The sequence below is a fragment of the Daphnia pulex genome, chromosome 7 (genome assembly GCF_021134715.1).
Source record: "Daphnia pulex isolate KAP4 chromosome 7, ASM2113471v1".
Lineage (NCBI taxonomy): Eukaryota > Metazoa > Arthropoda > Branchiopoda > Diplostraca > Daphniidae > Daphnia > Daphnia pulex.
Window position 1 is genome coordinate 6840223 of NC_060023.1, and position 12930 is coordinate 6853152.

Sequence of the window (12930 nt, forward strand, 5' to 3'; positions counted from 1 at the left end):
TTTTAATTGGAAGTAATTTTAAACACGAACAAATCATTAAATAAACACCAATTTTTAATCCGTGTGAAAAATCACACCCATTATATTAGCTGGAAATTTTAAGAAATTCATTTAAGTGGACTAATAAGTTTTTTAAAAAAATGTTGAAGTAGTTCAGCCTCGGGAGACTCACGATCCGCTTGCCCGGCCCATGTCCGGATCATGTCCAGCACAACTTCACATTATCTCCACGTATAAACGTATTGTGCTACGGACTCCGATAACTTATTTTGTTACACATATCTCTGCGGGATGAACACACGGAACAAATGCCAGCCCTTTTGCATATCAGGCGAACTGTCGATTCTACATGAAGCTGAGAATGAAATAAGATATACGGCCCAGGCTTAAATGTGTTTGCTGGGCAGCATTTTAAAACAGACCAAAATCAAAAGCATTTTTCAAAAATCGCTCTTCGAGTCAACACATTTTCAGTTAGTGGTCATCGTTAATAGACAAAAGAAATGGCCTTGTCGTCGTCATTAACGCTCTATTCGTGATCGGTGCCAACAGTTTGCGGGTTTCAGAAAATCCTACTCTGCGTTCGACGCCGATTGCGTAATGGTCGATTCGATTTCCAGCCGGATCGTTGGTGGAGCAGAGACGCAACCAAACGAATTCCCGTGGCAGGCCTTCCTCCAGGTGGAAATGCAAAGTGGCAACGCTTACGCCTACGGGGGGACTTTGATCGCCGATCGTTGGATCCTTACAGCCGCTCGCTGTCTTGTAGTGCCAGGGTAAAAATTCCATCATTATCAACGAGGTTCAAGTGAAAATTTCATTCATCTTTTATGAATTAGACAAAAGGTGAGATAGGCCTACATCGACGTCTATCTGGGGGTTCACGATCACACGGCAGAGTCGGAAGGCAACCGGAAATTGTATTCCAATAGCGAAACCTTCATCCATCGTGCCTGGAATCCTGCCACCGATGCAGGAGACATTGCTCTCATCAAACTCAAAAGCGCCGTCAAATATTCACGTATCATTAATTCGTGTTCTTTAATTTAAAATTATAATTAAATTTAAGATTTTGTACAGAGTACATCCGCCCAGTGTGTCTGTCAATTTCCGGTATCGACGAACCTGATTACGTCAACGAAATGGTTACCGTCACGAGATGGGGTACAACTTACGACGGTATTCCGTTCAACATACGACGACGAGAGAATCCAAAATAAAAGTTAAATGTTTCAAAAATTCAGGTAGTCCACGTATAAGCCCAGTGTTACATAAGATGACGGTCCGGCTCATCTCCAATAACGACTGCAGGACAACTTATGGCGACAACATCCAAGGAGGACATTATGTGCACCAGTGATGGCGCCAACAACATGGGAACTTGCATAGTAAGTGAACGCATAATCATCCTAGTGAATTTACTTTTAAAATGTATGCAAATATGGCAGGGCGATAGTGGCGGATCGATGAATTACAAACAGATGGACGGCAGGTGGAAACAGATCGGGATCATATCGTTCGGTTCGACTGAGGGATGCCAAAAGAAAAGGGTCATCCAAACGGTTACAACAGACTGAGCTCTTATTCTTCATTTCAACGTAGATCCGGGATATTATTGAATCAACTTCCGGCACTCATTGAACATCCGCCTTTTTATCGACACCCCTTATGCTCGTTTCAATCGTATTCGTGATTAGCCTTTCGACGGCGTGGTTCTAACGACTCATTTGAATGCCCTCCCAGGGCTCCCACCTACTAATGTACATTACTATATCGTTTATTCATTTAGTTTGTAATAACAAGTCTCAAAACAAGGTGAATCATTAAACGCAACATTTTCTAATCGAATCCAGAATTTGAAAATCTCAGTCATTTTAACAGTCCGGCAGTTGTAATAATTAGATACCAGCGTAAGCATTTACGTGCGAGCATGTACGACGGCGACATAATCAGCACGCAAATTGCTGTAAAACATTACATCTTTTACAAGTTGGAAAAAAACATTTAACTTCACCGGAAATCCCAAGTAGGATCTCTTGCCCTCGTCCTCCTAACGGCCACCGGTTTACTTTCGCCTCTGATGAGATCGACCCTCTGCAACCGTTCGACAACTTAATATCCCAGCTATTTAATACACATTTGGACTGTCCTACACTGTCGACGAAGCAACGATGTGCTGACATTTTCCATTTTAAATTACTGTTTTCTTATACCCTGTTACAAATGGATGCATTTTAGTATTTTACCATGAATCGTCCATTCGAGATCCAACCATAAAGTATCCACAGTCCACACGTATAGTCGTATACTTTATGAATCGACATTTGAATCAAGAAAGGGACGCAAGGCCACCTGGTGAACGAACGCCGAAGTTGACTCGGCCGACAACTCGACAAAGCGGTGGCGGTTGACTAGGGCACCATCGTCTGCACGCTGTAGCAAATGCAAATCTCTTAAATTTGACTGGAAATCTCGTGGTCTTGTTAACTTACTCAGTTTTCACTTTTCACTGTGATTATCTTACCCTTTAAACAATAATGGCAGACGATGACTTTGAGAACGACGAGTAAGTTAATAGTTAGTTGGAGTTTTTCTTCTTTTCTTAATCACATGTACAACATGTTGAATTTCTGTTATTTAGTGGCGACGATTTTGAAGATGCTGAAGACGATGATAACATGGATGAAATGGAACAGCCAGACGATGATGCACAAATTGATCTACTTCAGCAAGGTGAAGGTGGAGCTGGCCAACTGCAAACCAAGCGCATTACAACACCTTACATGACAAAGTATGTAACACTTGAAAGATGCATAGCTCATGAAAGACTATAAACAAGTCTTACATTTTTAGGTATGAAAGGGCACGGGTGTTAGGGACCAGAGCATTACAAATAGCAATGTGTGCACCAGTCATGGTTGAATTGGAAGGCGAAACAGATCCCCTGCAAATTGCAATGAAAGAATTGAAGCAGAAGAAAATTCCTATAATCATTCGCCGCTATCTTCCTGATGGAAGTTATGAAGATTGGGGAATAGACGAACTTGTAATCAATGACTGAGTCCAACATACAATAATACACTAAGATGTCTTTTTAATTGTACTTTGTAATTCTTTCACCATTTGTCTCCCATTGATGAGAAGTCCCTTGATTGTTTCCTTCAAAATAAAATTCTGTGAAATAAATTCCAAATGAAAACAAACTAATTAATACTTCATTAGTGTGAGATCGGTGTGTTTCAAAGTCACTCCTAGCCCACTTGATGATTTCGTCTTTTTGATGCCTATCTACTTTTCTAGCTGTGCGTAGAACTTGATGAACAAAACACTTGTTTAATAGTTATCAGAACTATGTACCCTAATATTAAGTAATCAATTACCTTCTCTGTATAAATTCAAAACCTCTTGCCTAAGCATGAACTGAGAGAGAATAATTTTTTATCAGAAGCTCTGCAATGTGATATGTTAATGCTATAAATATGGAATTACCTGCTTAAGAGTGAGCACTTTTTTAGGAATTCTTGAAATGGTAGACATAGTTATTTGTGGGTAAATTCAGATTACTAAAACCAGTTGAAAGTGTTTTGATTACTGAAGTGATTTATTCTAGGAGTCTATTATCAATATCATCTCACGATCTATTGACAATATTCATTAATGGTTAATTCTACGATACCCTTCAGAAAAATAACTATTTTTATTTCCATCTCAAACAAATGAGCGACGAATTCCGCCCGCCATCTCTTAAGGAAAATTACCATTACAATATTTAGAGAAATAAAGCTTGAACGAAAATATTGGATACGCAAATTTATTGTCTGTGGACAACGTATAAAACAGTCAGAAAAATTATCGAGAAAATTGCCGTTTGTCGCTTGGTTTCTGTCCAACTTGACGATATGTGCTTGCTTTTGTACGGTGCTTAGTTCCTCCATGGGTCTCCCCGAAGTTCCCTTGGCGTTTGCGAGGGCGGTCAGCTTTAGTACTACGCATGTCTACAAAGTAAAATGTATGAGTCAAATTTTGTGAAATCTGAAATGTCAAGGCCAACAGATAAGATTAAACATACTAAGGTCTACTGTCGGTGGAACTTTGAAACCAAAACTTTGGGCCACTCTAGCCAGGTCGAGTGTATGAACGTCGAAGATTGTTTTCAAATGATGAGAATCATAAGCACGAATGTAGGCTTTGTAAGCTTCTTTTGCTGACATATGGAGGAAATAATTCTTGGAAACCAGTTTTTCCAGCTGAATAAATAACAAAAAGTTTGTTAGTGAAATTAATAGAAATAACATAACCGTAAATATTTTTCTCCGAACCTGAGGTTGAATATCAGCAATTTTGCTCCAGGAAAACTCAAATTCGTTAAGTGGAACTTTGGCTTGCTTCAAATACCGTAAGAAACCTAATTCTTCTGGCCTCAAAAGAAGCAAGGCGTGGCCCTTGCCGCCTTGGCCGCGAGCAGTACGCCCGACACGATGAATGTATTCCTAAAACGAATTGCTATAGTGACAATTTTTCAAGTATTTCTATTAGATTGAGTTACCTTAGGATCATCTGGAGGATCATACTGGACGATCCAATCGACCGCTGGGATATCCAATCCTCTTGCTGCCACGTCCGTACAGAGAAGGATTCCAGAATCCGCATTACAAAATTGGAAAAATGTTGTCGTTCGCTTAGTTTGCTTTTGTTTACCCTATTTCATAAATAAAAAAGATTAGTACGAAACGAGATGTAAAACCCAACTGAATCTTACGTGAATGCACATGACAGGCATATCGATGTAGTTTAGCAATTCATGGTGAAATTTGACGGACAAGCACGAACTAAAGAAGACCATGATTTTCTTCTTGCGATTACGTTTAAGAAAAGAAAAGAGCATGAGAAAACGCTTTTCGGCAGGGCACACGACATAACCTTAAGAATACCAAAGATTTAAACGCTGAATTTAATGACGAAAATGCTAATATAGAAATAACCTTGTTCCAGTCCCTCAACCGTGGCTTTCTCAACGACATCCTCTACTCCAACAATAATTGGCTCCTTCTTGAGGGCCAAGCGAGCAAGATCCTCAATTTTCTGAGTTGATGTAGCGGAAAACAGCATTGTCTGTCGTTTTTCTGGCAAAAGTCGTAGCGTGAATAATTGATTAAAACAATGGCAATTAAAGCTTAGACTTACTAGGTAAAATACGAATGAGCTGTTTTAATTCTTCTTCAAATCCGATATCCAATACACGATCTGCTTCATCGATAATGAGACATTGGAGATTTTTAAATAGAAAATCAGTCGTGCTATTCAAGTGATCGAGCAATCTTCCAGGAGTTGCCACTAAAATATTAACACCCTTTACAAGCTTTGCAGCTTCAGCTTGACGATTTGCACCTCCCATAACCAGACCATATGTATGGGAATGGTGTCTAGATGAAGACAAAAGATATTGTAAAACCCCAATTTATGTTTCAAAAATGCATGAACTCACCTTAACAGTTCACGTAAAACTCCAAAAGTTTGCATGGACAACTCTCTTGTGGGAGAAATAATAATAACTCCAGTACCTTTCATAGCAAACAAGTGGTTAAATACAGTTATTATTGAATAGAATACAAAATAAATACCATTTCGCGGCATAAACTTCAATTTATATATCAGCTCAATCGCGGGTATCAGAAAAGCCAATGTTTTACCAGAACCAGTTTTGGCTTGTCCTAACAAATCACGTCCCTCCAGTAAATGAGGAATGGATTTTGCCTGAATACATATTCATCATATTTTTTAAATAATTACTATTATTATTAAAAGTTTCCTTTTTATGTTACCTGGATTTCTGTCATTTTTTTGAAGCCCATCTCTTCAACAGCTTTCAAAGTCAAATCTGAGACACTGCCTTCCAACGAAGCAAATGTCTGGTCACTAAGAATTCCAACGTTGATTGATGATCCAGGTACTAAGAAATAAATCATTTGATTTTCAAGATAAATAAGAAAACAAAAATCAAATAACAATATCCTCATTTCACCAACTAGAGTAACTTACATTGTTGTAAATCTTCAGCATCAATATCCTCATCATCTTCATCTACTACTTTCTCATTATCTGAAGTAACCAGTTGTGTTTGCTTCACAGCTTTTTTAGAATTTGTTTTCAGTTTCTTCACTGGCACTAAAAGTATTGAGTAAATTAGTAATCATGATTTCTTTTAAACTGTCAGGTTTAACCTTACGTTCAGTTTCATCAACATTCTCTTCTTTTGTTGCGACTTCATGTTCGTCTTCGTCGGATGCGTCTATTGCAAAAATCAACAAATTAGTAAAAGAAAATATACAACTCAACAAATTAGATTGCTATTACCCTCGTTTTTCTTGTTTAGAACTCTTAGTCGACTCTGTTCTCGTTTCTTGAGTTTGCGTTTTAGTTGAGGATCGGGCATAGACATTTTGAAAGAAGCAAAGAAACACGTGCACAGCTTTCTAGACGTTTATGCAGACGACTCTGCGACAGAATCGATACTCGATAGTGTTCACTGTTCAGCGTTGTTCTGAATCGGATGTTACTTTTTAGATTTTAATTTATAAATGTCATGTTACATTCAAAATAATTTCATTCAAAATTAATTCAAGTAAAATCTTTGATTTAAAAAAATAAACCAATAACTTTGATAAAATACAAATTTTGTAGTTTTTGATTTCCGATATTTTTCTATATCGATACTTAAGAAAAGTGGAAAAAATTGTTATCTGGCAAACGCAATATTTTTGTAATCATGTAATGCCCGCAGTAGAAAATAATAATAATTCAAGATTGTTTCAAGTTCGATTTACAAATCCCGCAAGAGAGACGGTCACGTGACATGTGCTAGGAGAGACCTAATCCTAACGTGGGATTCTTGTGTCACGTTCTTAAGTTTGTTTATTACATGAGACATTTTAACTCATAAGAAACTAATAATAAAATATGTTATATGTTACTCTTCTTAAATAAGAAAATGTACAATAACTTTAAGTAGTTCTTATACACTTCAAATGTTTCTTTGTTCCGGGAATGAAGGCAATCACGCCCACACATTCAGTTAAAAATTAACCGTCCTCCCCCCCCCCCCCAGACTAAAAAATGTGCAATAAAGGTAAAGTGAAGCCAACCATTCAATCCGCTTTCGATCGACATTTTCCTGTGGTATTTTCGGTCGTTAAAAGAGGCGTCGTTCGATCAGTCGTTATATTTTCTATTTTGGACAATTGGTACTACGCTTGGGCTAAATTTATATTTTCCAAATCTGTCCAATCAATCGAGATATTTTAACTTGATGGGTCTTTAAGACTGTACGTCCGTATCCCGTCGTAGACAATCTCTTGGCTGACACCTAAGAAAGAGATTAGGTTCTCCAAGAAAGAGAAGAAAGAAGGCTAAAGCATTACGGGCCATAGAGGAAGCCCTTTGCGTTACATGGTCACTCGGTGTGCATTTAACTATTTATAAGAACACTCAGGCAATCTAAAACTCGTGCCCTGCCAACATGATGGCTCGGGCCATTTTATACTGACGCTGAGCTGATAATACAAGATGTTGAACTTGTGTTCATCAATTATGAACAAACGCCGGACGGTACTATATCATACATAGAGCCTATTAAAAGAAGCTTGTCTTTTCGAGAAGATCAAGACCGCAGACTTTGAATTCCAGCAGCATATAATCATTAGAAAGCTAGCCTTATTCTAATTGAATTTCACAAACAGCAAGGGGATGCAACTCCGGGAACTGTGTGAAAATGTCGACGATCTACTGTGTCCCTCACGTATTGTTATAAGCTCTCACAACAAGAGAATAGTAGCCAGAATAGTAGGTGGATAGCCCGCTAGCGATAGGGAAATACACGTTTTTATATGAGGGTTGATGGCAAATGGATTGGGCAAAGCCGGAAATCGGTAAAACTTCAATGCAGTTCCCAGGCAGTTCCGAGGGAAAAGAAAAACAAAAGAACAGGCGTGGTTTTATAGGGTCCAACGACAAGTTATAAAACCGCGATAGCATAGATCCAGAATCACTATATAGATTGCACCCAGTTGAATGATGAAGATCCAATTGGAACTGATGATAACCGCCTTCTAAATCTATTTAAAAAACAAAACAAAAAAAACGACTTTTAGTTTGCCGATCAAATTTGAATTTCCGAATGAATTCCATTACTGGCAAATGGCAATCGGGAAATAAGCCAAGCAAAAAGTAGTTTAATTGGCTCGGAACTTGGTGGGTGGGTGTGAGTTGTTTTCAAAAAACCCAAAAGAGACTATATGGCGGAAGTCTTTTGTATGCGACATTTTGATCAAAGTTTGTCATATATAACTCAGCTCAACATATTGAACAGATTAACCAAGAGGCGCTAAATTTTTGATGGCGTTTGATTATTATCCCGCAAAAGTTTTCGTTGAAAAAAAAAAGTGTCACTCCCGCGATGTTATATAAGGTGCTGCTGGTTGTACCGCGCTGTGGGAGTCGAGACAATTTGACACAAAGCTTCCGCAATCTATATATATACAGGGAATATAAGGAAAGTGGTTCTGTGGCTCTCTCTATACCCTTCTCTCCTATAAAAATCACCCCGCAAAACAAAGTAAAATTTATGAGTCGCTTGTGTTAGCAGCAGCAGGAGCAGCAGCAAGCATATATCGACTCCCTTGAAAGTTGCTGGCAAAATCCCATTAGAAAACACACCCCGGCTGTATTTTGTTGGCGCCCACTTGATCCTTTAGTTTTCTAGCTCCCCCCAATCCTTGCTATATCGCCCGTTGTCGTGAGAGACTACTTTCGCTTCTTCTTTCACGTGTATAGACGCAAAGGAAAATCCCTTTTTCCACGGCTATATAGCAGAGCAGAGAGCAGCAGACTGACTCGCTTACATCGCTCGCTCATCCTGGCCGGGTCCTGTGGGAGTCAGCCGAGTGGTTGAAGGAGCCTATCTCCTGGTACGCTCTTGTCATAGTCGAGCTTGTACATGTTACTACGCTAGATCACGCAAAGTGTATAGAGGGCCTAGAGATCTACCCTTGGGTCAAAATAAACGATAGACGGAATTAACAGGGACAGAAAAGCCAACGGAATCGGTCGGGGGCTACAGCACTACCTCATCAGTCGCAGTGCCCAATAAATAACTGATTTTGTTTTTTACGATAGATTATTGAAAAGTGGATCGGGTTTTTTTTTCAGTGTCTCACTTATTGGCGTGTAATTCAATCTGCAGACAAGTGAGACCAACCCAGCAATCCAGCTCGGTGAAACCGCCTACGCAGCGATTTCCTGTCATCTTAATACCGACTTTTACCTGTGCATAGTATTTGTAAAAATATATACCACGAATACAAAATCCGCATACAATGTTAATTATAAGTAATAGGATCTGGCAAATGCATGGGCTTAGCTTTACTTGGAAATTATATCTTAAAACTTGAAAAGAAAACGTTCGTGGGTGGCAGATGAATTCCCATTTCTAAAAATGTATACGATACGGCAGCTCTATGCATCGGTATATACGGTATATATTATTAACTATATATTGAGAAAAGTTTCTTGTAACGATGGAATTTAGCCCATTGAACTTTTGTATTTCATCTACAATATTATATATACTTGTACCGGCTAAAGAGAGAGAGAATACAAGTTTTGCTACTTTTCCTTGTACAAGGCAACTAACCTATGATCAGATAGCTAACGATCCAATTATCGACAATTATCTAGCTTCCCCGATCTGGGAGTAACTTGGCCAAGGACACATGTCTCTTATTATATGTAGCCTGCGCTTTAGATTTTGCTAACAATCACTAATATCAAAGGACAATTGGCGTAATGGTTTTCTTCATTGGGTGTTTTGAGTCAGAACGTGATTCGACTCATTTGTTGACCGGAAAAAGCAGAAAGTTCAATCATTATTTGACCTATGATTCTGGAAATTATTTTGATGATAATAATAGCTAGACTCCTTTCTGATTTATTTGCCAAAAGTTCTAATATTGGCCCAGGTCAAAGGATATGACAACAATACATTTTGCATTCCTGAAAAAAAAAATACTTTGCACGTAACCATTATAAGTTTTCTTATACTACGACAAGACATATCTCTTGTAAGTCTCTAACGAAAAGAAATGTTGGCGTACAAGCTATATACACACTGATCCCTCCCTCCTCCTCCACGCAAGATTTATAAGCAGAAGAACTTTTTGGTGAATAAAAAATAGAAAACTATAGGAGCGAGCTCTTATATATTCTTCACTCGGAGCTATAGGCATTATTTCGCTTTACTAAATATCGTGCTGCAACTCTGCAGCATTTGTTGCCGCACTGCTATAGACTGAAATTCATAAAAGCTCAATTTGTCTTTTAAATAGAAATCATCTAAAAATAATCTAACGATTTATGAGCTCGCTGATGTATAGGAGAAAAAAAAATGCGATCGATATTATATATATTTAAAAAAATAGAAACCTGCTATATAAGATGATGTTGTAACATCTAAATGTGCTTCTTGAATGTGTTAGTGTATACGGCCTATCACATTACTGCGGATATATGGACTGTGTAACTCTTTCTCGTATTTTGTTAATCGAGTCTCCTTTTCAAGGCGGATCGAATTTCCGTAAAGGATACACACACACACACAACACACCTATATATTTATAGTGTACCTGATTCGAACTGTCATTACTGTTTCGGTGTGTGTCTATGCGCGCGACTTCCGACGCCCTGATTTCCATTTCCGGCTGGCTGCAATGTTTTTCTAACTGTCGAATTTCTTTTCTTTGCGATACCCTTGGAAAGCTTTGCACTTTGACATTTAACGATCGGCTGCTGATGGGATGGGACTAGACAGGAGACACAGTCGTTTGAGCAGCCTTGATTCGACAAAAGGGCATAGCATTTACTGTGGGTCGATCTGCTGTGTCCCAATGGTTATGTGGCACAAGTTAATCTGCGTACGTCGTAATGGTAGTCCATTATTATAGCCGAGTCTAAACTGACAGAGTCTCATCATTCCGATTTCGGTTATTGGGGGCTCGTATATGCATCAATGCGGCAGTTTAGAAATTCCTTGAATTCAGAGGAACGCAGTTTACATAACGCGCTGTGTCGGTTATTTGTGTGGAATGTGTATTTCAAGAGCTGTGAGAATTTCAAGTATGTGTGTGGAGTATAGATCAAGCCAATAAGCTACTACATATATTTGGGGCGTCAAAACACAACACCAACCGGTGGTCAATCGTGTGCAAAAACGGACATAAGAAGTGTAAATGATCGATTTGCAAGGAAATTTGATGGTCCTGAAGTTTTTCTAACTATATTCGAGTTATTAACGATGACCGTATCCCTTGGCCGATGAGCCGAAACCTCCGAATCCAGCCGACGATCCTTGGTGGATACCGTTGACACCTATCATTCGGATTGATTTGTCAGTCGAAATATTTTAAAAATCTCATAATAGAGAAGAAAATATTAAATCTTACCTTGCAAGTAGTTGCCACCTTGAGCGCCGTAAGGTGAAGCGAATCCAGACGATGCCAATGGAGAAACGAGAGAACTAGAATTTGAATATTTTTAAAAAATATTATACAAAAGAAGTTCAAGTGTGACAAAGTTGCAAAAGTAAAATACAACAAACAACCGCCTTCAAATAAAATGGGGGAAGAAAAATATATACCTTCCAGCGAATCCTCCAGCACCTGCGTCACGACCGTAACTGGCAGCACCGCTGAACCCGCCCGTTTGGAGACCGCTGCAAACAAATAACACGACAATAGAGAAAAAAAGTTAGATTTGGCGCGTTATACAACAAAATAAATGGAAACTGGCGCGTCGAACAATTTTTCTTGGCCGTAATGTAACGACGTTGTTGATGTTGATGTATTAATAGTACTCACTGAGTCACTCCGGCGTAAACCTGGTTGACAGCGAGTAGCAGGCAAACCACAATCAGCTTCGCCATCATCTATTAGATATCAAGATGATGTATTGTTATATATATAGAGATCGGACGCTAGACCAATTATCTTCTAGTTTATATCTTGACGGGGGTTTTTCCTTTTCCCGTGCTGGGGATCGACCCAAGGACGTCTACTATACTATACCGCGCCAAAAGGGAAAGCTTTTGAATAGAATCAAAGGCGAGTAATTACTTGGAGCAGTCGTCCATCGCTGGGTAGAGAGGCAGGCAATCAAGAGGTTAGATGCCAAAAATGGACGACAAACTTTTTTTTTTTTTTTTTGGATTCGCATTCAAAAGAAAAATCATTTCACGAAAAGGACTAAAAGGAATCGGAAGAAAATAAAAATGTAAAACATCACAATCGAGCGCATTTCAGCGTATCCGCTATCATAACATATTGTCTGTGATATGATGCTCAGTTGCATGCAACTTCAAACAAAGTTTGGATAATGTATAGTGCGGGTATCAAAAGCGGATACATGCTCCGTATATAGTACGTGTATGCAGTGGGAGAGTTTAATTGCCAATCGATGATCGTTTCTTTTTGATAAAATATGACGTCCTTCCTTTTCTTGTAAAATACGGAAAGAACAAAATACGCAGACAATAATTTCAACTGTCAGCCAGAAATTTTTGGCATAAATCTCTGAAATAAAACAGTGACGGAAAGATCTAACCTTCTTAAACTAAATTAAATTAAAGCAGTCATAAAAATTTCTGACTCAATTTCTTTGATTCTTCTTAGAAGAAATTGGCGGGATCAAATTCAAATTCAAACAAAAATAATTCACCTTGAATGCAGAAATAGAACTCATGTTGTAAAGAGCGGATATGACAAAGTTGAACCGGTGAAATCAAATATTCCAGTGATGTTCTACAGAGAGCAATAATGTAGTCTAGTTGTCTTGTCGATGGGACTCACTTACTGACGATGGGAGACTCAACGGTATCGGCTTTTA

The 12930-nt window shown here is 38.6% G+C and overlaps 5 protein-coding genes across 5 annotated transcripts; 2 read left to right on the forward strand and 3 right to left on the reverse strand.

The window, feature by feature from the left end:
* The first annotated feature begins 600 nt into the window (after window positions 1–600).
* Window positions 601–1360, forward strand: LOC124198380 (chymotrypsin BII-like). Its single transcript, XM_046594212.1, has 4 exons — window positions 601–765; window positions 856–1021; window positions 1081–1179; window positions 1245–1360. The coding sequence occupies exons 1-4, from the start codon at window positions 601–603 to the stop codon at window positions 1358–1360; spliced, it is 546 nt and encodes a 181-aa protein (XP_046450168.1).
* Window positions 1361–2379: 1019 nt separating this feature from the next.
* Window positions 2380–3203, forward strand: LOC124196733 (DNA-directed RNA polymerases I, II, and III subunit RPABC2-like). The gene is made up of 3 exons (XM_046591913.1): window positions 2380–2566; window positions 2642–2791; window positions 2854–3203. The coding sequence occupies exons 1-3, from the start codon at window positions 2538–2540 to the stop codon at window positions 3059–3061; spliced, it is 387 nt and encodes a 128-aa protein (XP_046447869.1). The 5' UTR covers window positions 2380–2537; the 3' UTR covers window positions 3062–3203.
* LOC124196734 (LYR motif-containing protein 2-like) lies at window positions 3028–3717 on the reverse strand. The gene is made up of 4 exons (XM_046591914.1): window positions 3490–3717; window positions 3381–3420; window positions 3215–3312; window positions 3028–3159 (listed from the first exon to the last, which is right to left on the reverse strand). Exons 1-4 carry the CDS (start codon window positions 3535–3537, stop codon window positions 3082–3084), a joined length of 264 nt encoding a protein of 87 aa, XP_046447870.1. The 5' UTR covers window positions 3538–3717; the 3' UTR covers window positions 3028–3081.
* Window positions 3718–3795: 78 nt separating this feature from the next.
* LOC124196732 (ATP-dependent RNA helicase DDX18-like) lies at window positions 3796–6520 on the reverse strand. Its single transcript, XM_046591912.1, has 13 exons — window positions 6355–6520; window positions 6227–6289; window positions 6040–6165; window positions 5823–5950; window positions 5622–5754; window positions 5486–5561; window positions 5185–5423; window positions 4983–5123; window positions 4760–4920; window positions 4547–4699; window positions 4320–4490; window positions 4070–4247; window positions 3796–3995 (listed from the first exon to the last, which is right to left on the reverse strand). Exons 1-13 carry the CDS (start codon window positions 6437–6439, stop codon window positions 3850–3852), a joined length of 1800 nt encoding a protein of 599 aa, XP_046447868.1. The 5' UTR covers window positions 6440–6520; the 3' UTR covers window positions 3796–3849.
* A 4598-nt stretch (window positions 6521–11118) lies between these two features.
* LOC124197777 (keratin-associated protein 19-2-like) lies at window positions 11119–12930 on the reverse strand. The gene is made up of 5 exons (XM_046593322.1): window positions 12763–12930; window positions 11907–11974; window positions 11687–11761; window positions 11493–11566; window positions 11119–11418 (listed from the first exon to the last, which is right to left on the reverse strand). The coding sequence occupies exons 1-5, from the start codon at window positions 12784–12786 to the stop codon at window positions 11339–11341; spliced, it is 321 nt and encodes a 106-aa protein (XP_046449278.1). The 5' UTR covers window positions 12787–12930; the 3' UTR covers window positions 11119–11338.